The sequence below is a fragment of the Solea solea genome, chromosome 6, assembly GCF_958295425.1.
Source record: "Solea solea chromosome 6, fSolSol10.1, whole genome shotgun sequence".
Lineage (NCBI taxonomy): Eukaryota > Metazoa > Chordata > Actinopteri > Pleuronectiformes > Soleidae > Solea > Solea solea.
Window position 1 is genome coordinate 3,625,983 of NC_081139.1, and position 22,231 is coordinate 3,648,213.

General features: G+C 42.0%; 2 protein-coding genes across 2 annotated transcripts in view; both read right to left on the reverse strand.

Annotated features, from left to right (window-relative positions):
• The window catches only part of kcnb1 (potassium voltage-gated channel, Shab-related subfamily, member 1), a 28,189-nt gene extending 15,741 nt beyond the window's left edge, over positions 1-12,448 (reverse strand). The window contains exons 1-2 of the mRNA XM_058630993.1: positions 10,858-12,448; positions 8,171-8,819 (exon numbers count right to left, since the gene is read on the reverse strand). Of these exons, the coding sequence (XP_058486976.1) occupies positions 8,171-8,746 (576 nt within the window). The 5' untranslated portion in view covers positions 8,747-8,819; positions 10,858-12,448. The remainder of the gene's footprint in view (positions 1-8,170; positions 8,820-10,857) is intronic.
• Positions 12,449-13,402: 954 nt separating this feature from the next.
• On the reverse strand, positions 13,403-21,955 carry ptgis (prostaglandin I2 (prostacyclin) synthase). The gene is made up of 10 exons (XM_058630621.1): positions 21,753-21,955; positions 21,157-21,280; positions 20,720-20,895; positions 20,487-20,633; positions 20,278-20,390; positions 20,016-20,197; positions 16,763-16,913; positions 16,286-16,467; positions 14,785-14,936; positions 13,403-13,739 (listed from the first exon to the last, which is right to left on the reverse strand). Exons 1-10 carry the CDS (start codon positions 21,821-21,823, stop codon positions 13,580-13,582), a joined length of 1,458 nt encoding a protein of 485 aa, XP_058486604.1. The 5' UTR covers positions 21,824-21,955; the 3' UTR covers positions 13,403-13,579.
• Positions 21,956-22,231: the final 276 nt, after the last annotated feature.

Below are 22,231 nucleotides of genomic sequence, written 5' to 3' on the forward strand. Positions count from 1 at the left end.
ATCTGTGCCGCAGGTGAGCACTAAGGGTTAATAACACATTTGTGCCGAGTCATTTCAAAGATCATAATTCTCCAACTGTGGAAGAAGAAGTGAACAGGCCAAACACGACTCAGCTAAAATGCTTTTGCTGTTTTTTATTGACATTTTTTTTTACAGCATATGCGATATATAGGACTTTTGGATTCTACATTTTTGTGTCCGATATCCGATCCAGTGATTTTGACCAGTATTGGACCGATTCCCATTCCTAGTTTAGAGTTGGAGTTAAGGTTTTGGTTAGGGTTTAGGTTTTATAGGGTTTTGGTTAGGATTAAGGTTTTATAGGGTTTTGGTTAGGGTTAGGTTAAGGTTTTATAGGGCTTTGGTTAGGGTTAAGGTTTTATAGGGTTTTGGTTAGGGTTAAGGTTAAGGTTTTATAGGGCTTTGGTTAGGGTTAAGGTTTTAAAGGGCTTGGTTAGGGTTAAGGTGAAGGTTTTATAGGGCTTTGGTTAAGGTTAAGGTTTTATAGGGCTTTGGTTAGGGTTAAGGTGAAGGTTTTATAGGGCTTTGGTTAGGGTTAAGGTGAAGATTTTATAGGGCTTTGGTTAGGGTTAAGGTGAAGATTTTATAGGGCTTTGGTTAGGGTTAAGGTTAAGGTTTTATAGGGCTTTGGTTAGGGTTAAGGTTAAGGTTTTATAGGGCTTTGGTTAGGGTTAAGGTGAAGATTTTATAGGGCTTTGGTTAGGGTTAAGGTTAAGGTTTTATAGGGCTTTGGTTAGGGTTAAGGTTAAGGTTTTATAGGGCTTTGGTTAGGGTTAAGGTTAAGGATTTATAGGGTTTTGGTTAGGGTTAAGGTTTTATAGGGTTTTGGTTAGGGTTAAGGTGAAGGTTTTATAGGGCTTTGGTTAGGGTTAAGGTTAAGGTTAAGGTTTTATAGGGTTTTGGTTACGCTCTCTGAATAAATGAAAGTCAATGCTCAAAGCTGTATTTGCATGCACACATGCAAATACAGCTTTGTGTATCAGAGATTTGTGTATCATATTTCCACATTTAACTTTTTCATAAGAATCCATTATTAACTGTGAGGATGTTGCACCATGCAAATACAGATGTGTGTGTGTCTGTGTGTGTGTGTGTGTGCTTGCGTGTAGACTCTTCATAGTGAAACAAATGCCACAGGTCAGAGCTGCTAATTCGCCCCTCAGTGTCCACAAATCTACTCTTTCGGCACAATTTAACAGACATACTGTATGGACTAACAGAACGAGGTGTAGGACTTTATTTCAACTTAAACTTTAGAGGTCGCAGAAGCGTTTTTTTTTACAGCTGCGTTTGAATGTGACTTTGAATGTGTGAGTTAGAAGAGACGTAACCACTCAGAGGCACCGCTGTCGAAGAGGAGACAGTGTGACGGGCAGAGAGAGAGCGACCGACATGAAAGCCGGCGCTGGGGCACTCGGTGGCTGAGTGCACATGATCCCCCGGTTTATACACAAACCCAGACATAATGGATCAACAACCTGGGGAACCCTGATATGATATTTCCCCTTAATCCACCATCAAGTACACATTTCTGACTTTAGTGATGTCTGGTCACACTGTCGCTGTCTGCCTGTGAGTTACTACAGAGCCTCACTGTGTTACTGTCACTGTGTTACCAGCGAATGAGGACATTTGATCCAGCACACACAACAATTCACAACCACTCAACCGTTCAAAGAATAAAAAACAAAGATAAAATCATAGACTGACATAGACCCTCGGATGTGTATTCTGGTTTTAAGTCTGTGTCAGGTCACGATCAGGGTGAACGTGACCGAGAGAGAGACACGGACAACATTTGTGTCCCCTGCTTTGTCTGCAGTGATGACAAAGACAACTGTCACGAAACAGGAAGGAGGACAGGAACAGGAACAAGAATTTGTAATGAAGTTTCGTTAGAGTCACATTAGAAATGTTTATTTCAGGAGACGATAGTTTGACTAAGCATTTAGGCAATCCTGTTTTTCTAAGTAATTCAAAAACATCTTAACCCCCTGTAGGAGAAAAAATGTCTTTATGCATAATATGGTGTTGGTCTCATGGGTAACCAGCAGTAATTTGACTTTTATTCTATCAAATCAAAAACTGTGTTTTGGGAAATATACCATTTTAGGTACTTTGTAAGTGTAATAACTGTGTTATGGAAGTGCAAAGGGGTGAAGACAAACATGGCTGGAGGTCAAAGGTCTGAAGGCTTAAGCCTTTAACACCGAGCGTAACACAGACGACGACACGTTTGCACTTTGCATTACTGTAATTACGCGATCGGAAAAATGACGACGATTTCTGAAAGGTAAGAAGTTGCACGTTAAAGCCAACGTGTGCTTCTTACAGTAATTTCACTCGTGCTGTTGCCGGACGCCTGCGATTCAGAAAGGGAAAGGGTGCCATCTTGTGTGCCCATGTTTCTCCAGCAACCGCGCAGCGTTTCACATTTGGCGGAAGCATAGCAAGCAGAAGCTCACTATGCAAATCAGGGAGAAATAGATACAAAGGCTACTGTCGTTCTCTGATGTGCTCGGGGAAAGGGAGGAGTGACCAGTGGAGTCCCTGTGACCAGTGGATGTCACTAATTCTCACACACTGGACTCCTTAATGCCAAAATGGCTTAAAATGCTGGATCCTCATTAAATGTGAAGGTCATATAAAGACGAGGGGGTCAAGTCTTCTCCGGGAATTCTCGAAGCACTGCACGCACAGTTCTTCATGGGAAGGTACAGCGGCGTCCTTGAAACTAGGACACCTGTCAGTGAATGCAGAGCGGGACGGTCCGGCGTCCAGCCGAGACACATCATTGTCATCTTTTTGTACAACTTTCCCATAGATCATTATCCCTTTGACGGGCCGTGACTTTCCAACTGTCAGACGCGGTGATGAATTCTCGTCTGCGAGTGTCGCGTCTCGGATTGCGCCGCAGACTGATTTATGAGCAGGAATTCAGCCAAACCACATTTATATGTCATCTTAAGTGTGACATGAGAGGAGGATAATTGGAATGTGTTGCCTGCTGTCTCATGCACAATGCCCACTGATGGAAAAGGAGGTGGTAAATCAAAATCTTTGGACGCATGTAGGGCGAAGAGCGGGATACATTCGTGCTCAGCCTTGATTTTCCCTGCAAACTACGCCGATGCGGAATTATATTTTGTCCGTGAAGTAACAGACGCTGTTCCAAATAAAAATAACATAAAAGGACCTATTTTGACCAACACACTTGATATGCAGGTATATTTGGGTCACTGGTGTCACATTAAAATGGTGTTTCTTGGCACCACGCGGTGGCGGTTAAGTACGCCGCTTTGTGTGACATCAGACAACCTAGTTTTATAGCGGCTCGGATTTGATTAGAGCAAAAGACAGACACAAAGGCGGCGGTTTAGGGAAGAAAAGGGAAAAAAAAGGAAGAAAAGGTAAACAGAGGGAAGCTTTCAATTGGCACTGAAGTCTGTGAGAATAATTAATGTGACATTTCCTTGACATTTTAGTCTCTGCTATAGTGGAAGAGCGCTGAAGACAGGGGGGGAGGGAGGGAGTGAGTGAGGGAGGGAGGACGCAGGGATATGAACCAGTATCTATGCAAATCATGACAACGCAGCGTGTTGCTCTTTACAAACATTAAAACACTGGAACCGAGCAGCAAGTGTGATTTCACACACACACACACACACACTTAGAGAACAGCCTACTTCAGTACCCACTCGTTCAGTGATAATAAAGCTGTATTTTTGTTGCTTGGAAACCGTTTGTTTTGTGCTCGTCTCTACCGTTCACCATCTGTTTATGGGGCTGTTACACATACTGCACATTTACATCTCTGAGCCAGGATAGGGCAGCACAGCACACACCTGGGACATTCAGCGGTCAGCGACGGGCCACTCTTCTTTCTTTTTTTAGTAGTAGTGTTTGGTCTGTGGTTTTATATTTTCCTTTGTATTGGATTAGGTACTGATTAACTCGGTTGCTCTTATTTCTGGCACGCCATTCTCTGCTGCAGGCTTGTGACACACACACACACACACACACAAAAAAAACCCAGAAAGTTGTTGGCTGCTATTTTTAATAGAAAGCACTCACCCACTCATCAACGTGACTATTGAGAGAGCTATAAATCTTCAGGAAACGATTATGCACACACGCTGTGTCTCATTGTGACAACGTGCTAGTGGACGTGAGCATGTCAACGCTGATCTTCACACACTGGAAAAAAAGGCCAAAAAAATGAATACAAGATATTTCTTGCTTGTAATAAGCAATCCAATCCAATCCAACTTTATTTTTTAAGCACTTTAAACAGACCACAGTGGACCAAAGTGCTGTACAGAATAAATAAAGTAAAAGGTTCAAAATGAGATAAAATAGCTTAAAATAAATTAAAGATCATACAAAACACAAGAAATAGCAGCCATACAATAAAAAACAATAAAATCAATTAAAATTAAAATAAATAAAAATCAAGTGTCAAAGGCCAAAGAGAAAAGGTGGGTTTTAAGGAGGGATTTAAAAACAGACAAGGACGAGGCCTGTCTTATGTGCAGAGGCAGATCATTCCAAAGTTCCAAAGCAAAAAAAATTGGAAAAAAAAGTGAAAATTCTCTTGGTATTATATGTAAGTCTTACAAGATAAGGGTGATCTTGAAATTAGTTAATTTTTAGCTATATTTTACTATTATTGTGATGTTTTGTGTCTCATAAAAAGCTTGTGATGCTCAAAAATAGTATTTTCCCCTCAAAAGTAGCATCTTTTTGTTTGTTTCAGGTATATTTAACACATTTTTAGTTCTACTGTATAATTGTGACACTGTTCTAGAGTTAAGTCCACCACCTACTTGAGACAAGGTACTTGAAGTTAGCATTCCTGACTCGTATTAGGCAGTGTAAGAAAAATATTTGCAGATTTGTGAAGTCTATTTCATGAAACAAGACGATTCATCTTTTGCAAATAACACAGCAGCTTAAAAACCTTAAGACGTGTCAAAAAAGCTTGTTTCATCTGAGATATGAGTCAAAACAAGATGTTTTCAACACTGTTCCACTTAACAAGAGTCTAAAAACAAGCCCCTTTATCTCACTTAAATCCTCCTCTTTAGGTAATTTTGTCATCTATTGAGTGTGATGAGATATTTTGACTCGAAATTAGAGAAATAAATATACTTTTTTTGATTTTGAGTTTCTGCAGTGCAGAAATGTTTGACAAGCCGCAGACACCAGGATGCAATAATGGACGCTGCAACCCTGAGTGGTCATCTCCCTTTTGTAGGCTACAGCACTTTCTTAGCTCTAACACAATAAAAATTGATTTTACATCTATTTGATTCCTATGAAGGAGATATTTCACTGACAGACTTGCAGCACTCATCTCGGCCTCTTTGTGGGTTAGCGCTGACATTTTCCCCCTCAGATCTTCTCTGCATCAGCATCAGCATCAGCATCACGATCAGTCGGCGCTAAGAATCTGCTAAACTCTATTTCCATTTTAAATTGCCGATCGCTGCGAGCCAAAACAAGGCACGGCGCTTCTTATGAAAAAGGATTGGGGGGGGGGGGGGGGAGAGAGAGGCAGCCACCTCTTTGATCCCATCCAGTCCAACCAAGAACGGTGTGATCAAAGGCAGCTCGTGTTTAACAGCACACCGGCGTGGTTTCCCAGGGTTTCAGTTGCAGGTGTGGCTCCCTGAAAAACCCCCACTAAGGGCAAGTCCTGTCTTTGTGCGCAAACTAAAGCTGGGAACGGCTGATAGAAGTCAGCAAATATGGCCTTCACAATACAGAGGACCTCACCATCTGCTGGTCTCAAAAGCACATGGCGGTCGCATGTAGCGTTACAGGCTTATCCGATGACACTGTGCACAGAAACGGAACACAAACACTCACCGAGCACTTCACTCACTTCTTTTTTTGCTTTTAATGGTTTTAACTAATAATGGACTTAAACATTAACAACTTAGCCTCAAAATGTCTGTCTGGACTTCTTTTTTTGCTTTTTTTAACCATAAAAGGACCAGAAAATGTCCTGTGAGTAAGTGCTTTTGTCCATTTTTCCAGAATAGCTTCAAATATCTGGCAGTTATTTACAATTTACTGCATGTTAAAATAGTGGTTTAACAATTTAAAATGAAGAAAAACAAAAAAGGTTTATCTAGAAGAACACTGTAGTTGTACATGAACGACACATTTTGTGTGTTCAATTTGAAATTGGAACAGTAAGAAAGATAATTATAATAACATTATAGAGTATTTGTCTCGGAATGTGCAAAAACTGGCCAAAAATTGGAAACTATGTACAGGCAGTTTTTCCTCTCTCCTCTCTGGCGCATAAAACCTCCTAAAACTTTGCATGGCGGTCAGGTCTGACAAAAAATGTGATATTGGCCCAGTTCCCAGACTAGTGTGTCATTCAAGGGCTCTGCAGCGCCCCCTAAAGTGAAAACAGAGGTGAAATTGAGTTCCACCGAATTTCCCAAAACTTGGTGGGAAGATGTTATAGACCAAGACGAATGAAAAAGTCGACCGTAACCATGGCCTCAACTCGACAGTAAGTCGTCCATTTTGGTGACTTGCGTCCTACGTAAATGATGCGGAAAGTCGTCAAAAAGGTTTCGCGCAATCGCTACGAAACAGGAAGCGCCCTATAACTTAGGCATACATTGACCAATCGCCTCCAAACTTTATATGTGACACAAGAGACCGACCCCGAACACGTCTACGGACACAAACTTGACCCAACAGGAAGTCGGCCGTTATACATTTAGCTGCCATTTCGCCACAAAACAGGAAGTGCCCTATAACTTTGGCATACATTGACCGATTGTCTCGAAACATCATACATGACATAAAAGACTGACCCTAAACATGTATACATTATCATTACTATTCCGTGGAGTAAACATAAATAGTGAAAAATAAAAAGTGAAGACAGTTGAGTGAGAGAGACAGTGAAGTCGGGGTACTGCTGCACTCCCCGATTTGCATGGGGGACACTTGTGTGGGGACACGAGGGCCCTATCATGACTGTGAGCAGTCCTAGTTCTTCTTCTTCTCGTGCAACGACGGCAGATAATGTTCCATCTTTATGTTACCCCCTATAATTAATGAAAATATTCCAGCCTTTGTGAAGCTTTAGTTGTGCCACTATGCTAAAATCAGCAGGCAAACATGCTCACAATAATAGTGCTAATAGTTTTAACCTTGTGCCTCGGGTTGCCAACCGCTCCGTGAAATGGGTGAAAAGGATTTGTTCCGTATTTGAAAGATAAAAGACACAGCGCACGCACTTTGTTCCTGATTATCAAGTCAGTGCAAGACCATGACAGAACGATTATGCTTGATTTGTATGTGGGAAAATAAAAATCCTCCTCCTCCTGCTGTCAGGCCCTCTCCATCCGTCTGTCATTCATTCATTACTATCCCACAGAAAATTGGGCACTTTTAATTGGTCGTCTGATTCACCGTGAGTCTGTATCATAGCAACAGAAATGCAGCGAGATGTACAGGTACAGCGGTGACAGGAGGATACTGCTCAGGCGAAGGTTGCAAAAATTGAAGAAAATTAGTTCAATTGATTTTTAAACTCATATTTGGTTGATAGAAAGTTATAAACCCTTTTCTAAAACGGTGAAACTGCCAGTGTGTAGTTTGTTTGGTAGTAGTGTAATGTAGCCTATGTAAAGTGCCTAATGTGTATAAAGTGCAATATGAGAGAGAAAATTCTAGCCAACTTTAAGTTTAATTACTCACATATTCTTATAACCAGACCTGGTGTTCAATATTAACAGCTATATCTTAGGATAAGACACAAACTAGGCACCTTTCATGGTTCCCTCACTTAGATATCAAGGTGTCAGGCATGTGGATACACTATCTCAAGCCTCACTAACTATATGTATCAGACCTGGCACTCTGCGATGATGCCTCACTGTTCAGATGTCTAGAATAAAATCTTCCAACTTAAGTCATCATGGACTCCACAGGTTCCATCATAGGTCGTCTCACCTGAATCCCGACAGACCCACACTGTCCTCCATAGAACGATAAAGTGTTTACATGTCACTAAGTGCAGGCCTCTGTCATCACTAGAGTGAGGATTTCCTCAACCAGTCACACATTCATCATCATCATCTCTCTCTCTCACGTAACCTCCCGTGATAAATACCTTTGCCGCGACAGACGAGCTGGGCTTTTCCAAGAGGTCCCAGAGTTTTTTCCGCTTCTCGGCACAGCACGTGTTGTCAAATTCTTCTCCCTCCCGGTCTTTCATATTGTCCGCCTCCCGTTTCAGCTCCTCGTTCATCTGCTCCTTTTTCTGGTGGTACCTCGCTTGGCAACAGGACTCCAGGTAGATCTCATCGATTCCCCAGTAGTCGAGCTCTTGGCTGAACGAGAGGGCGCACATCTCCTCCATCATGTGCAGCTTGCCCGTGCGGTAGAAGTTTAGGATGGACGTGAACGCCCCCGGGTGGCGGTCAAAAAAGTACTCGTTCTCCTCGAGGTTGTAGTCGTCGCACACCTCCATCAGAGTCTCGTGGTTGTTGCAGTCTCTTAACTTCCCCAAGCGTGTCCTCGGTAGCCTGTCTAACGTTCGCCACAGGACCTCGTGTGGAAGGCCCCCGACATTCAGCCGCACTCTGCGGAAACATGTCTTGCTTCGAATGATGTCCACTGGCTCAGGTGGCAGTGATGATGTTGAGCGGGAGCCAGCTTTGTTTAATTCTGCCAAAGATTTCTCCATGATGACTTTGTGACGTGGCAGCAGGCAGACGTCCAAGGCTACGGACTACAGTTGGTCCTGTTTTCTTTCATTACTGAAATAAGAAAATGACATGATTAGCATTTGGCAGTGGCCATGAGGCCCTCAGCTAATATGTTCAGAATACTGCACCCTTGTGATGTGGGCAAAGGGCAAGAAGAAAATGGAAAAAAGGAAAAGGAAAATGAAGAAGGAGGAGGAGGAGCCACAAAGATTGTAAACTGTAATAAAAGGCCACATTATTATGAGGGTTCACAAGCTCTAAAGACTGATAAACACTGGTGTTGATCTGGTTTCGATGGACTGACTGACTGGAGATTAGATTAGATGTTATAATTTCAGGGTATTTGCTGATGTTGTCATTCTTTCCCAGATCATTAATCTACTCTTGGAATGAAAACATATGCAACATATGACTTCAGTTAAGACAAATGTTACAGAATACAATTCCCCCATAACCATTTAAACTTCAAATGAGTCAAATGAGTTATCAGCTTATCAACATAACTCCTAAATATAGTGGTGATTTGTTTTGTGTCTGTGGAGACACAGCGATGCATTGTAAGTCATCACTGAAAAATCACTGAAAGAGAACAGTCGGAGTCGTACTTTCAGAAATCTATCCATCTATCTATCTATCTATCTATCTATCTATCTATCTATCTATCTATCTATCAGATATTGGTGCAGTTTTGCAACCTGTTCTCGATTTTAAGTTGTATTGTTTTTTATACCATCCTTTATTTGACATCCTTTGTCTCGTTTGTTTTCCTTGTTCATTTTTTTGCAGAGTGCAGGGCTGTTGTTCTGCGGGAGCAACCTCAATTTCGCTGTATACTTACACAGCACAATGACAATAAAGGCTATTCTATTCTGTTCGATTTTACTCTAATTGGCTGAACCACAGCAGCTTAAAATTGACATCAAATACAAAATAAACAAATACAGGCCTTAAAGTAAATCTACAGTTTGTGTGTACAAGGCCAGAAGATAGAGAACCCATACTGCAGTTAAAATGTATTGACTGATTAATGTTGATATGAAGTAAATTTGGGGAGGATTGTTTTGGACCCCTGGAGCTTTCAGGGGCCCCCATGGCACCTGAATCAGGCTTGATGGCATTTTATTTGTAATTATTATATTGAACAATCATAATAATAATACTAGGTAATACAAGGTGCCCTGTATCTGTGTTTATTTGTTTGTGCCTCGTGCTTGATCTTTGCTCATTTTGATGCGCGTGCAGTCAGTGGGTGTGGACGCAGGACACCACCGTGATGATGACTGTGGAGCAGAGTGAGCGCTGTCCAGGCTAATGGTGCTGAAACACCAGGAAACGCTGATCACTCCCTGAATCATGGCGCGCGGGGGGGGGGGGGGAGACACACAACACACACACACAGCTTACATTATTCTAACAAGCAGCCCAAAACCTCTCATGGACGATTTTGCGACCGTGTGAATGAGGGCAAAAATTGCACATTTTATATGCATATTTTTGTGTGTATTTTTGTGTTTTTGTGTATATCAGGGAGGCCAGTGACACCCCAGGCCTGCAGATGTGAGCACTGATCACTGATCTCACAAAGTTTCTAACACTTCGCAAAGTATTATGTCACACACATTAAGACAAACACGCGCAGATGACGGACAGACGAGGATGATGGCAGTGTTATGTCAGATGTGGGCCGAGCACACGCGAGCTGCGGAGAAGCAGTAAAAAAAAAAAAAGAAGAAAAAAAAGGAAATGTAAATTTGAGGCAGCTTCCACCCTTAAAGTCAAGGCGTCCATGAAATAATAATTTAGCATTAAAGGAACCGCACACAAAAAAACAGCATCTCCTCCTGTTTTCTCCTCCTGCAGATTCACGAGAACAACAGGCTTTGGTGGTGTTTAATCATCTAAAGCTACAATGTTGTGAATGCTCAAATCCTCCATCGTTAAGGAATCCTCGCGCAGCTCAGAGGCTCCATGTTGGTGCAGTTTGAACGCGCAGTGGAGTCTCCCATATACACACAGTATACATGCCACTGACAATCGAACACAATGCGCGGGGGGTACACACATGGAAACAAGTTAAACATGTAAATACCTGTGTGAGTTGTTGTCATCCTGCATCGCATCAAACTGGCACGTAGCGCTCTGTGAACGATCAATCAATCCGCTCACACAAGCGGAGATGGAGCAGTGGCATTTAAAAAAAAAGGAGGCGCCGTTATTGGCTTACTATTGCCACGGTCTGAGCCAATCCATTTCCCCCTCTTCTGCCTCCGACATGGCAGAGAAATCTTCAGTGTGATCTAGCGCCTATAATAAACCTCTCCGCATCGCTGCTCCGCACCACATCGCCTGCGCTCTTTGTCCCTCCGGTGATCAACAAGTACGCCGGGACTACCTGTGATTCCGCGGCGGTCAGCTCAGCTCAGCTGTGCGCGGAGGCACCGCCGCATCTCTGTGAAGCAGGATCCATGGCAGCTCTGCGCCCTCTTTCCTACAGCGGATTAACTCCTTCAGCACCGCGCCTTGATGCGACGCTGCATCACCATCATCATCATCTTCATCATCACCGCCAGAAGACTTCGTGTGAGCAAAGACAGCTTCATCCAAACACTGCGAGCATAATGCAGCGTTAGTGCATCTACTGGAAGTATATTAAGCCCTGAGAGCTGTGAGATCTCTGATGGCACAACAACACAAGCAAACATCAATCACAGTGATTTATATGATCAAAAAAAAACCTAATGTGGAACTTTAAGTGACTCTTAAGTGTTGTTGGGAAATGTAGCCTAATAATGTTTCAGATAAAGAGTCAGTGTGTCACATTTAAGTAAGTTTTTTTTTTTTTTTTTAGCTTTAAGGCCCTGGTATACTTACGACCTAACGCCCATCATGTGTGCATGACGTGATTTGCGTCATCAGAGCGCAGATTTTGGAACCCCCCCAAAATTGGGGTGCGGGTGGACAGCGCATGCGCGAACGGACTTTCTGCCCCACCAGTAGGTGGAGTATTAAGTCAAACTCACCAAGCAGAAAAAAACATGTCAACAAGAGAAGGAGTAGTCGCCAACGATAGTCATCCGAGCCTTGACCTGGCGACCCTCGACCTTTCAGCCACTCAAACCAGGCATGTGTGGTGACCTCCTCTTCTTCTTTGGTAGGAATGCGTCCTATTCCCTGCGTCCAGTGCTGCCATCCGATGATGAAGTGAGATACTACAGGAAACTGGCGCACGAGTATAGCAGGGTCCGCGATATGCGACGCAAACTTCTGGCATGTGTGCGGAAGTATACCAGGGCCTTTAAATGAAGCCTTTTTTGCAGTTTTGACAAGGGCCTTGCCATCTTTCATCGCCATGTTTGTTCAGCAGCCCAAACACTTTGCGTTTTGTCGCAGAATAAGAAAGTGTGACGGAGGATTAGGGCCAAGCAAGAAGAAAAAAAAATCTTATTTACTATGACGAGATTAAAGTTGAAATTTTGAGAATAAAGTTGAGTTATCACATGTCCATCAGAGCCAGCGGCCGTCACTGAATCCAGACTGTCAGTCTCGGATGCTTAAAAGCAGACTCAAGACCCCTAATGTCCCCTCTCTTTTCTTTTTCTTATCTTGTTTTAGATTTTCTAAAAACCTAAAATGGTGGCAGCACAGTGGGGTCCGTGCACCTCAGAGTGGTGGTGTTTGGCTCTTTGCCCAGCCTGAGGTTGGGTTGTGGCTCCTTGCCGAGTGGCTAAGGTCCTGGGGGATGGCAGCTGGGGGCGATTCTGTTTTTATTATGTAAAGCACTTTTTTGTACAGAAAGTTTGTATTGCTAAATAATATTCTATTCTATTCTATTCTATTCCATTCCATATGTTGGTCCAAGCTAGTACGGTACAATGTGAATCATCAATGTTTCTCTTTCTGTCACTGTTGTTGTTCTTTCGGTGTTTTACAGCATTTGGTATCTGTCATGTTGCATTACTGTCGTCGTCTGGATTGAATCATCAGTTTCTTCTTTGTGGCCACACGGTTGGCGTAGCAGTGAACACTCTTGCATTTGCAGCAAGAAGACCTGGGTTCGTGACCCGGTCAGAACAAGGGCCTTTCTGCCGGGAGTTTGCATGTTCTCCCCTTGTGTGTGTGGGTGTGTATTTTTCTTGCCACAGTCTCAAAACATGGTTGTTTGTCTGTTTGTGTCCCTGTGATGGATTGGTGTCCTGTCCCGGGTGTGGCCGCGCCTTTCACTCTATGTCAGCTGAGATTGGCACCAGCGCCCCCTGCGACCCTCATGTAGAGGATAAAGCAGCAGAAGATGAGTGATTGATTGATTGATTTAAGTTGATTTAACTTAAATCCATGGCAGCTACTTACTTGAATCTCAACATGATATTCTAACTTTATTCTCCAAATTTCGAGGTTTAATCTCGACATGTCAAGGTTAATCTTGTCATGGCAAAAAAATATGTTTTCTTTATTCTAATACGTCTTAGGAAAGGGAGGGTGTTGCAGTCTACAGTCTCACCACTAGATGTCACTAATTCTTAAACGTGGACCCTAAAGTATAAAAACACATCAGACCTAGGTAATCTGCTAAAAAAAAAAATATTATTTAAAGTAATAAATATTCATGGGGGTGAAGTCCAAAACAAAGAGACCTTTCGTTGTGTATCAAACATGTGAAATGTTTTTTTAATGAAAAATATTCATAAAACAAAGCAAAATTAAATATATACAGACATATCAGGAAGAACAGGGTCACACAGAGTAAACATAACAGGATAAATAGTGCTACAGTACATACAAAAAAAAAGGTTGAACAGTATTAACACATTATGTCACATCTGATATGACGTCGTCTTCAAACGGAATCGAACCCGCAGGTCTCCGTTCGGCTGGAGCATTCCGAAGCCGTAGCGCGTTGGATTTACCGGTGGCAACTTATCCTGCGGGTCACACATCTCCATGTCCAGATGAGTCAAGAGTAAGAACACAAATCTATACACACAAGAGGACAAATGAATTTAGAACAGGAAGAAAAAACAGATATCACAACACAACACAAAGCGTTTCAGCTGCTTTTTTCCATGACTATGTTTAAACATACAGTTTATTTAGAAGCTACTGTGCAATATAGAGTGTCTTATATCCTTTTTCTCAATCTAGGCAATCTGAGGAAAAAAAGAGTCATTTTCACCACGTTTATAAACACACCTGAGCAAAAAGTACTCAAAATGTTTCAAATCGGATTGAGTTTGTGAAATTTGGAAATACGTCACAGTTCAAAGTTCACTTGGCTCGTTTTTATGAACAAGAAGAAAAGAAAAACATGTCTATTTTGTGACTTCTGCACAATTATTGCTACTTTATATCACGGCTAAAAATGCGATATAAAATGAATCATAACTTCGACTCAACAACACATAAGAAGATGGAAATAAAACGCGCATTTTTTAAAAGCGTGAATATGTGACCTATAAACACACACCCCCGGGATGTCCATATAAGGAGTTGTGTCCTCTTCCCACGGCAATTCACCACGGGTGCACCTGCGGCACAGATCCGTGTCACGTGAGCACAGGGTGAATCTGACTGAAAATCACATCAAGTAAGTGAGTAAATAAATAAATAAAAATACCCTAAAGCCTTGACGTCAGTTTTCAATAATCTGGTCCCTGTTTGTGTGTGTGTATGTCATACAAGGATTGACGTTTAACCTCTGTAACTGGATATGTCTAATATTGACATGCTCTCTCTCAACGGCCTGTCCTTTATTACCCTCAGCCGCTCTCATCCAATTCATTTCAGAGTATGAGCCATTACCGTGTTACAGCTTGTTGCTAATGATGATGGAGCACATGAAAGCCAGATTGAAAAGATATATTATATTATGTAGAGATGGATTTTTGCCGGGTCTGGTTATCCGTAATCAGGGTGAAATTGCAGGGAATGCTTTGATCGTGAATGCATTTTTCTTTTTTTCTTTTTTTAATATATACTGCATGTACGCACCATCATATATGGACATATTTGGGGGACTTACTGTTTAATGGCTGTGACGGCAAATTCTTTCCCGATGCACATGTTTTTCCCGGCGCCCCAAGGCATGGTGTAGTATTTCAATATTTTTCCATCCTTGTAGAATTTGTCCTTCAGTGTATTATCTTCGTTTAAGAAGCGATCGTACTTGAAGATCTGAAAGAAAAAATAATGAATACATGATCTACATGTGTGCATTATACTGTGTTATCAGCACACGCTTGATCATACTGTAGTGTATTGTGTAGTGTTCCATATTTTGTTTAAAAAATAGTAATTGTTGAAGACAAATAAAAGGAATTCATTTTGGGAATTGATCTTAAAGATGCACAACTAATCTGTAACTATACAAGGTAGTTTTACTTTTGTTCGCAAAGTTTTTGCCACAGATTCCTTTTTTTTAGTTTTTATTAATCCCCTTAGGGAAATTATTCCTCTGCATTTGACCCATCCTAGAATTAGGAGCAGTGGGCTGCCACACTGAGTAGTGCCCAGGGAGCAATGGGGGTTGGGTACCCCCATTTAGTTTGTGGATACAAACTAAAGATATCGAGGGACATTAACTGCTGACTCTATTGTTTTAAAGGTCTGTTTGGCATAATTATCGTATAAAAGACTGTGGAACTGTGTCTGTGTCTGTGAGCAGTCAGTTTGTGTCTTGCTGCAAGAAATAAACTCTACTGCATCAAACTCTATTGATTTTTTTGTGACTATCAGAGTCTGTTCCATGTCGATGTAAGAAGCCCAGTGACACATCTGGTCCAGTTCTGACCTTCAGGGGTTCTTAAAAATGGTGTGCAAGAATTTGGAAGAAGTTCTTCTGCAGTCTCCACATTTTCTGTTGAGACTGCAGAGTGAGACAAACGGAGGACTCCTCCACTCAACTCTTCCTTTTCCAAAAGTGTCAGTTACCTATAGTGAGTGGCCTTTGCCGACCAGGAAGGTCATTTGGATAGAAAGCCTTTGCTTCAAAAAAGAGAACCACACACACTCTGCCTTGTTTGTCTGTCTAAAAGACTCATTTTAGATTTTTGGATGATTTACAGCAAGTAAAATCATAGGGAAAAGAAAGATGCAGCTCAACAAGTTTATGCCGAGGATCAAAACGAATGCTCTTGACCTAAAAAATGATCTGCCTCATCCACCGCACTCCCAATTTGAATGGCTGCTTTCAGGTGAACAGTCTGACATCCGCAAAAAAAAGTGCCTAAGTGGTCAAATGGTTAAATTAGGAAATCGTTACACTCCAAGTGCTCCCATTTATACTGTCTCTTTTTGTTTAAAATTGCTGTTTGTACTGTGGAACGGAAAGGAAAGGATCTTTGTCATTATACACAACTGAAATTGCACAGTTTTTGAGGTCAGATGGCGGGTTGAGCAGAGCCGCTGGGACAGTTGACACAAGACATTATGGACAGATAAGTGACCTAATCTTTACCTCACTTGTACAGTATATCTACATGGTACCACATTCTTATTCATTGCCGCTAACACACACAGTATACCTGTGGGTCTTGGTGTATTTCTGGGTCCATTTGAGGGCTGAGGAAGGGGAACAGACACACTATGTCCCCCTGTCTGAGGCGGTATCGCTGTCCGTTGGACATAAGCAGTGTCTTCTCCTGCACAACTTCCCTTTTGATCATTACTGCCGCTGTGAGCCGCAGGGTCTCACTCAGGACGCTATCTGCAGACATAAAGGACAGCAGAGTGGATGATCTCAGAGGGGGGTGTCACTGTTTGTTAAATCAACAGTGCCCGTGGGTGCAATTTGGAGATGCACAAACATTTGCACAAATATATGAAGAAAGCAATCATTATTTAATTGAATCAAAGGTCAGACTTTTATTGTCACTGACACTGGGTTCGGCACGCTTATCTCGTAATTTCCAACAAATCGAATGAGTCACCGTTTCCATCTCCTCTGAGCAGCTCGACCCCAAGGTGGAGGCGCACGAGGGGAGCGAGCAGCTGTTACTTACCCAACACGGGTGTGCTGTGTGATTCCAAAGGGTTGATGGTAGGATTCTCCTGGAAATGAAGACATCTGAGCTCTGATTTAATAGCCTCCATGGCCTCGGGGTGAGTGAGCAGGTAGCCCAGAAGCCAAAAGGCAGCAGGTCCGGCATTACACTGAAAATAAAGGTATGTATTTGGTATACGATTAATGCATGAAATGTGGATATGTTTGAGTGTTAGTGTTTCCATGGGTAAAGAGAAACGAGTTATTCAATCAATGCTCTGTAGACACCGCTGTCACCCTCTGAGAGACACCAGAGCACCTGTCAGATAATAATTGCTGTGGGTTGAGGGAGCTGCTCCTCTCACCTCTGCACGTGTCAGGTCAGCTCTCCGCTGACAGCCAGGGTAAATGCCCTGCAGAGCAACTAACGTTGTCATTGTGCCCTCTTCAGATGCGTCACATAATGTGACATAAATGACGCAACATAATATGTGTCTAGTTAACCATATCAGTGAGTTACAACGGGTCATTTTCTCAGAGTTAAATCTGATCCAATCCAACTTTATCAATCCAGCAAAACAAAAAACAAATAAAATAATTTTAAAATGCGCTCGTTTTTTCATACCAGTTAAAAGCTGAGCAGCGGCGCTTTGAACCAACTGTCGTCGAGCAAAGTGATGTCTGGCTAAACCCAACATAGTAGTCCCAGCAAGTTGTGATAAAAGCATGGATTATAATCTCAAAGTGATGCCGAGAAAGAAAGGGTTTAGCCTTGGTGAGTTGTCTGAGTTGAAAGAAGCATTTTCCTTTTTCATTGGCATGAAAATGGAATGCGATACAGTGTTTTCGTAAAATTGACCCAAGAGGAAATGAAGACAGGTAGAAGAGAAGTGGGCCAATAATAGAACCCTGAGGCACTCCACAAATAAAAAGACTGATTCCACTTGACTGAAAGTATGCTAAATATTTAAAGTTACTTAGCTTCTTCCCGTAAGGACAGGAGTGCCCAGACTTTTTGTTTGAAACCTGAACTTGTATTAGATTTTATAAGATGCAGGTAGTTACTGGGATCCCAGGTATCTTGATTAAATATTAACATAGTTACATATGAACGTTACATTTTATGTTTCTCTCACAAAACTTTATTTTTGTAAGGTGTCTCCATTATATCACGTCAGCATTTAAAGTGCACGTAGTTTTAAACAATCAGTACTGATGTTGACTTCTTGGTGTATATAAATGCTTTTTAAATATATACAGTATATATAGTTTAAGATACCACTGGTGGACTTCAGACACTGTAGGTTTTGTCTATGGGTAAGATCTTGTTCTCACTCTATGTTAAGCATAGAAACACAAGTGGGATTGCTTTTTATAGTCTTTATAGTCCCAATAAGCATGTTTTTCCCCAAACACTGTCAAACTATGTTCCTTTCACATATTGATTTCCTGGCAAAAGTGCCATTTACTGAGACCAGCAACGCAGAATTCACTTATGTGGAAGTAATTGACCAGCTCTACCTGCCATTATGTCCGTTTCTTGTTATGAGATGTCTTTATCTTTATATTCACACAATGCACTGAAACCACAGCACATTAGATCATCAATTCTGCTGCAAGGAAAGTGACCAATAAATCAATTTCAGTGTATTCCAGGTCGATAACGATTCAAAGAGTAAGAGGGATGGTAAGAGCCGGCTGGTGCAGGACTCATAATGAGCTTGTAGAAAAGAACCTACAACTGCATGACAGTCTGTAACACGTCTGTAAGCCATGTTCACTCACACCTAATCCCTCTATTCTCTGCAGTGGCGCCCTATTCTCTTCAGACTGAGACTGTGCTCTTCAACATCCCTGCAGCCAGAATAACGCACAAACAAATATGCTGGAAGACTCGTCTGTCCTACGTCAGCAGAGAGGCTGAAAAAGCCTGCAGTGTGTGGACAGGAAAGTGTTTTCTTCTGACTTTAACACTGTGCACTGGTATTACTGGCAGAGCTATCAGGGTTCCAGAGAGCCTGGTGGGTTTACAGTGTTACAGCTACAAGTAATAACAGCAGTGGAGATGATGATCAGACACTGACAATGAAACGGCTTGCTATCGCCCCCACCTGGCAGCACAGAGCAATGACACCATGGTGCTGTACCTGTATCGTGAAGATGTGGCTGTAATATCATTACTTTACCCTGTAACATGTATAAAATAGCAATAGTTTTACAAATACAAAGCAAAGTAACACTAGATTTTTATTTGTTTTGGTCCTTCAGAGCATCTAGTCTGGTCAGTAGGGGGCTGGTCAAGTGAAAAAGGGGTGAGAGATAACAGCTTACAGTTATGTCATGTATTGGATCATGAATTTCAAAATAAAGTGTTCATAGTTCACAATAAAACTACTTCTGATGCTAAATCAGCCTCCGAATAGAAAAAATATATATATACAGAAATAACTCATTATAACTTGATATTAGGGCCACATGAAATCAACCGGGGGGCCGCATTTGGCTCACGGGCCGCAAGTTTGAGAGCTTTGCTTTAGAGACACATTTGACTGATAATGTTTATGTGTGGCACATCACATCAGAAGCTTTTAAAAAAACTTCTGATGTGACTTTAAAAAAGATATATAGTATGACAAGTAATGTTTCTCATTGCTTTGAATAACATGACATAACATAAAGTAATATTACTACTTATGATATGTCATAAGTTACTTGTTACACAATCTGAGTCATTTGCATCTTTGTGCTCTAGATAATTAATATTTGAGCAACATTTAGACAAAACTAAGAGTGCATAATGCAGGATATTTAAACACAATATCCATTTCTATACTAAAAACACACCTTGACTGTAGGCCGTGGAGGCAGATACTGATCCAAAAAAAAAACCTGACTGACACAAGAGCCTGAAACTGTGACGTAGAGAAAACAGGAAGTAGCTCCAGCTGACTAACACATTTTTTGCCAGAAACGTAGACACGTATAATTACCAAACTTAGCTAAAATAACAAGGTGTCAGTTAGAATCTGATCCACATGATCAAAACTGGCAAAACTGCCATGTACGTGTTGGAACAGGCAACTCTGAGAATGAAGAACCCACTCTGTGTCACTTTGACGCTGTTGGCAGATGGAGCACGGTGGCGTGGAATTCAGGCATGCAGTCTGGGTGTGGAGAGTTTTGTATGTTTAAGATTCACTACTTGTGAGTGTGTGTGTGTTTGTGGTTTGTGCTGTGAATGGGAAAGAAGCAGACAATAGGTCAGCGCTCACCTGTGTGGTCCACAGCTGCAACAGCAGAGCTCTTTTCTGCATTTCTGCATCGACTCCCTGCTCCTGCAGGAAGAGGCTGTAGCTCTGCTGCCAGGAGCTCGTCTCTGACCCTCCGCTCAGCCAGCTCGGGCACAGCAGCTTCCACAGTTGCTCCCGGGATGAGTTGACTGTTTCTCTTTCCTCTAGATGAAAACCAGACACAAAATTCATACGTATCAGACTGTGCTGTAAAAAAAGAATGGTTTACTATTGTGTTGTTTACCTCGACTGAGTGAGTCGTAAGCAACTTTGTTGAGGAGGTTGTCAAACTTGCGGAATTCATTGTAGACTTCTTCGGCATTATCTCTCCTCTCAAACAAAGTAAGATATCCAGCCCTGAGAAGTTCAGTAGAGGAAAAAAAAAAGATTACATAACACTGATGTCATGTGGTTTCATGCATCCACCACCTAAGTTTAAATGCTGGCTATTACCTGAAGAGTAGGCTGTAGCAGACGCTGAAGAGCCCGTCCTGTCTCCATTCTGAGGGGCCACAGTCCTTGTGGTCACTGAGCAGCAGGCTCTGGAGGTGACCGGTCATGGAACTGCTGAGCTTGGACAGACAGGGGCCTCGGAAATGCCTGAGGAAATGCCAAATACAGAGGGTGTTTTTGCTTCATGACGCTATGACGCTTCTGCTGTCGATTACAAATCTCAATTGATTTACTGTTCCATCCATCTCCTCTGTGCTGTGGGTTCCATGCTCGGCAGCTGCAGACTGAAGATCTGGCGGAGGAGCTGCTTTTTGGTGCGGGCGAAGTCCAGACACACAGTGTCATTTGTCACCTCGTTGAACGAGTTTGGGTCCAACAGCACTGTCACGTAATGACCGGCAACACGGACCTGCAGGGACATCATTTTAGACTTCCAGCTTCAAGTCCTGTTCAGTAACTTCTGATTGCATCTGCAGTGCTACTTTCAGATAGAATGGAACAGACTAGGAAGTCTTGTTCACAGAACATGCAGACTGCTACCAGCTCACCTGAATATCAAGATCTTGTGAAATATGAGATACTTCCTCTTTTCAAAATTGCACAAAGGAAAATGCTTTATCATCAAACCTTGAGCAGCTTCTCAGTTAAAGTGTCAGTCGTTAGAACTCACAGTGAAGATGTCCCCGTGTTTTGCTTTCATGCGACTCAAAAACTTTGCCGCGTCTTTCCCAAACTCGAGAGCGTGGCCCAGCCATGGAACGAGACCATTGTCCAGGGGTGGCTCGTTTTTCCGTCTGCCATCACACATCAGGGAAAAATAATTAGGGTCGCAATAGATAAAAGAGTTGGCTTATTCATATTTCACTCATTCATTAAACTCAACCAACAGGTTTGGTGTTAATCTGAACTCACGCCAAAATAAATTCCTCTGTGTGCCTGTAAACTTACGCAGCACAGACCAAAAAAGTCTCAAAAATGACCGAGAAAGTTTCATTTTAGTTTTCATTTTCATTAAAACAAAGCTCTGTGCAGAAATAATGGAGTACACATAATGTGTACTCCATTATGTGAATGAGGTTGTATTCCATAATGTGTTAAAACACATTGTATGTATGCATTTGGTTACCACCTAACTTTAAAAAATCATACTTTTTTAAAAGCTTTATCTAAATTGCCACAATTGCAACACATGCTTTTTTTTTGCAGCATTTCCCAAATAAATAGCAACTGAATCTCATCTTAAATCAATATATCAATTCGATTTACCTCGTACGAGTGGAATAGAGGAGAACCAGAATAAGCAGTCCATTAAGCAATAGGAATATTGTCCATAACATGTTTCCGTGAAGTCTGTTGTCCCGGCTGTCACACAGACAATGTTCTCCATAACTGCTGGAAACTCCCCTTATATCTGTGAGCCTGGCTTGGGTTTAACTGCTGCCTGGGAGACGGAAAAAAAGGTGTGGCCAGTGAAACAAAAAAAAAGTGTTGCACCATACTCACACAGCTCACACTGTCAGACAGTCACACAAGCTGTAAATGACTCAAAATGACACTGAGGTATTTCCGATAATAAATACAGTGTGAGGCAAGATCATCATTTGATAACACTTCATGTGATGCCTGACAAAACAAACGAAAAACAAACAAAGCAGGTTGCCTTTGCATTTCACACCTGTGACATCACTGTGAAGGGACTCAGGTTTCAATTTCAAAGAGGGAGGCGTGAGGGCTTACTATCAAGT